Below are 4,134 nucleotides of genomic sequence, written 5' to 3'. Positions count from 1 at the left end.
TAATGAGAACTTACCCGTCACTTTGCCAAAACTGCATTATGTTGGGAGGGCAGGGAATTGTAAAAGTATGTGAGGGTGGGCAATTGCAAAAAGGGGTGGCAAGGAATAGGGGACGGGGAGTTGTAAGGGGTCTGGGGTTGAGGGAAGGGAAATGCAGTGGTTAGGGAAGGGAGGGAGATGCAGAGGGAGAGGGGAAGGGTGGGGTCGGAGATGGGGCCTTGGGGGTGGTGGCGGTGGCAGTATGGAGGTGGGCTGCCAAAGAGTGTTGCGGGAGGGGAGGGGAGGGGAGGGGAGGGGAGGGAATCAGGGGTAATTTAGGGATTTTGAATTGCAAAGGGAGAACATGGGGGTGGAAGTTTGCTTTTCTGGGGAGATTAGAAAAGAAGATTGGGGTAGGGGAGTTTGAGAAAATATCGGGCAAGTATAGGGAAGTGAGAGAAATTTCTCCTTTACTTTATTCTGATTTTTCCATGACCCCACTTTGTCATCTAGTGGTAATGCTATAATGAGGCAGTCAGGCAGGACTTTATCTGGTCAATAGATACATGGAGCATGTGGAACACAAGTAGAGTACGAATGATAAGGTTCCTGCCTTATATTGGGGGGCAGATACCACTTCAAATCGGACTTCTGTTAGTGGCTTCAACTGGATGCATTTATTAAATATTAGTTTGGTCAGATGATCACAATCACTTTTTTCCCCCTTGTTTTCATTAATCATTGTAGTTTTTAGAAGCTCTGAAAACTGGTGCGTAAATCAGATGGTTAAAATCAGCAGATTGGGCTAAATCGTGGCAATAGAGTCATAGACTATGTTTTGCTTGGAACCTTACTCAACGGTGATTCTTGATCCTTTTTAAGATGAGAAACTTGAGAAGGTTCTGGGGACTTGGACGCTCTGAGTTGAAAGAATATAGGGACTCTGATTGTAGTCTTGTATAGAGTTTCTGGGTGGAATATGTAGGTAGGGGAACTGAGATATTATGGCACAACAAGTGCAGTTTGGACATGTGATGGTTATTTACCCTGATGTTTGATGGATGCCAAAATAGGAGGACCTCGTTCTGAGCTCAGAATGAATTCATAAGAAGAATGTTCTATTCTTGGGTGGTGGATGAGTTGAGGGGCTCAGTTGAGAGCAATAAGGATTAGAGGCTGGTATGCTGATTTATCGGATATTAAGATGTGGAGTATACTGAGTCAAAATTTTATGCTCTCTAATTTCCTGCTGAATATCATGCAATAGCCTTTTTTTTTTTCCTGATTGATAAAAGGTTACAAAGGTAGGATGTCGCAGTTGGATTGATGGAGCATTTTGGTAAGGAAGAGAAACAGCTTGAGGGGATAGGGTAATTGGTGGCTGAACTTGTGTGGCCCTCTCCAAGTTTTGGTATACTGTGATCTTTCAAGTGATTGTCCTAGCCTTTGGAGGCCTGGTGGTGGATTTGGGGAAGCTTTTTGAGATGGTATGCTTTAGTTACTTGTTAGTTGTGTGGACTTCTAGATGTTGTGCTTTTAAGATTTAAGAATGAACTTCGAAGTAAATAAAGGGGCCATTGCTTGGTGTTATGGAAAAGCTCTTGCTGCTAGCATGAGGATGCGGGTTCCAAGGTCAGACATGGCGCAAAAATGCTGAATGTTAGAAACAAACCTAATCCACTTCTCTCAGACCTTACAAAAGCGGGATTTGCGCCAGGTTCAGCCCTTCCTATTGAAGGAAATATTTGAGGTCAGAATGGTGGTTGAAGGGGATGACTTGGTGGTGTGGAATTTGATATAGAAGTGGACAGAAGACCTGAAGAAGGCAAGAGATTGGTGGTATTCTAGTCCAAAATAAAAAAAACAGAACTAATTGTTGTGCAAAAGTAGGAAAGAATTGCCACTAAGAAATATGCCTGTGAAAGGCAAAGGTGGAAAGATAGCACATGTTATTGAGAATTTCCAACCATAGGCTAAATTAAAGTTATTGAGAGTTGTAGATGAAGAAAATTGTTCTATTTTTTTTCTAGGTTTTTGTTCCCCATGTTACTGATTCAGAACTTCTCTCAATATGATATAGTACATCTCAAAAAGTGGGTCTTTATATATTTTAATGTAATTACACAATTAGATTAGTTTTGGTCTTCTTGGAGGATATAAAGTTTGAATTGGTGTGCTGCCATCCATGTGAAGCTAGCATCTTCTATTCTTCTCCTTTGTTCCTTTGTTCCTCAGATACTCTCTCTCTCTCTCCCCCCACTTCTGTATTCCTGCTTGGAATCATCTATTTCACATTTCTTTTCAGTCCTCTCCATTTTATCAGTTCAATTTTCGTGTTTCTTCTGGTTCCTAATTTTTTCTACTTCATTACTGAATTTACCCATTACAATGGAGAGGGTGGTGGACCTTGGTGCAACGGTAAGATTGCTCCATTGTGACGTAGTGGTTGCGGGTTTGAGTTGCGAAACATCCTCTCTGCTAAGAAGGGCCAAGGCTGCATACGTTATTACCCTCCCTAAACCCTGCAGTGGCAGGAGCCTCGTGCACTGGGTACACCATTTTTTTTGTCACTGAATTTACCCATAAGTTACCGTAGCATTATGTAGAGTTAATGTTACTATTCTTTTTCTTTTCTCTTAAATTAATAAATTTAGGGGTCATGGTAGATGTAACATATGTTCACGTTGAGTGAATCCTTCGCAATTTGCCACATCAGTGAGAAGGGGTGGGTCTTTGTAATAGAGGACCCTATATCCATCCCACTTGTCAAGTTGCAATTTTCAACCAAAAACAAATACTTGAAAAGGTCTGAAAGTGTGTGCCAAGTGACAAAAATACAGAAATGGCATTTCAGGTTTTTTTTTTTTTTTTTTGGGGGGGGGGTAGGGTTGCGATATGCAGACCAGAAACATGCCTCTTTTTCAATCTCTCCTTAGTCTTTGTTAGGACTGCCAGCACTTCAGTTTTTTATTAACACCCTCTTCCTGAGAGGTCCAATAAGCCACTCTCACTCAGATAGTCATTCTGAGTTGATTTAATATTTTTTCTTTAAGTTCTAAATTTGGAAACCTAATTGCTTATTTTTTGGTTCTTTTCTACACTTCTCCCAGAAGCCACTTGACTTGAGGTGATTTGCATGCGGTTAATTGAAGAATCTGGAAAGGGAAAAATATGAGGCTGTTTGAAGATAGTACTTGATATTTACCAAGAATAGAATGGATTTTGCTTCTTTTGCATTTCATGACGGTGGGTACACTTGCAAAGATTTCAGTGAAGCAGAAAAAATTAAAGGAATACAGTGTTAGGGACTGGGAATATGCCTGTACTTATAAATTTTTTTTTGGTCCAAATGCAAGTAGAAGGATTTTTTGACAAGAGTAGCTTTATGTTTTTGATAGGCCATGCGTTTCTTTGGAGATTTTTATTTTTATTTTTATATATAAATTTGTGTATGTACACAGTTTCTCTGATTGTTCATGTCTTTGGTTGATTCATATTTCTTTTTTTTTTTGGTTTTATTGTCAGAACGGAATGCATTCTCTATGTCCAGCTGTCTGGTCAAAGCATAGAAGGTGGCTGTTGATGTCAATGATCTGCCTCAACCCATTGGCTTGTGTAAGTTCTGAATCTGTAACAAGAATTCTTATTTCTAAAACCATGTGTTCTTCTATTTTGGGTTAGACTTGTTTCTGTTTTTTGGTTTCATAACTTTCGTTTATTCACTTTTTCAAGCTGTACTTGTTTCTGTATTTTAGTTTTATTTATTCACTCACATATTCTTAATTAATTATTATTTATACTTCTAGCTCATTTATAGATACTAATACTACAGAGGAATATAGATCCATACCAGATTCTAGGCTTCACTCTCCTCTTTGGTTAGTTATCCGTCATCTTATTGGATGATCTTAGTTTCAAACACAATGAAATGGTCATCATGGTAACTGCTGAATAAAGATGTTAAATTCCCCATGGGCCTTAATAATTCCTCTACATTTGCAAATAATACTAGATGCACCTGTAGTTTTTAAGGCGCTAAGGCGTGCTAAGGCGACGTCTTACTAGCGCCTTGGCGCTGATGCGGTCTAGAGATGGTAAGGCAGTGCTCCGCCTTACATGAAGGGGCGCCTTATAGGTTTTTTTTTTTTTTTTTTT

General features: G+C 39.6%; 1 protein-coding gene across 1 annotated transcript in view; it reads left to right on the top strand.

Annotated features, from left to right (window-relative positions):
* Window positions 1-4,134, top strand: part of LOC122059758 — a 27,228-nt gene that overhangs the window by 2,066 nt on the left and 21,028 nt on the right. The window contains exon 3 of the mRNA XM_042622797.1: window positions 3,505-3,594. Within this exon, the coding sequence (XP_042478731.1) occupies window positions 3,505-3,594 (90 nt within the window). The remainder of the gene's footprint in view (window positions 1-3,504; window positions 3,595-4,134) is intronic.

Source organism: Macadamia integrifolia, chromosome 13 (genome assembly GCF_013358625.1).
Source record: "Macadamia integrifolia cultivar HAES 741 chromosome 13, SCU_Mint_v3, whole genome shotgun sequence".
Classification (NCBI taxonomy): Eukaryota; Viridiplantae; Streptophyta; class Magnoliopsida; order Proteales; family Proteaceae; genus Macadamia; species Macadamia integrifolia.
The sequence above is the reverse complement of the archived record's forward strand: the minus strand, read 5'-3'. Positions and strand labels throughout refer to the sequence as shown.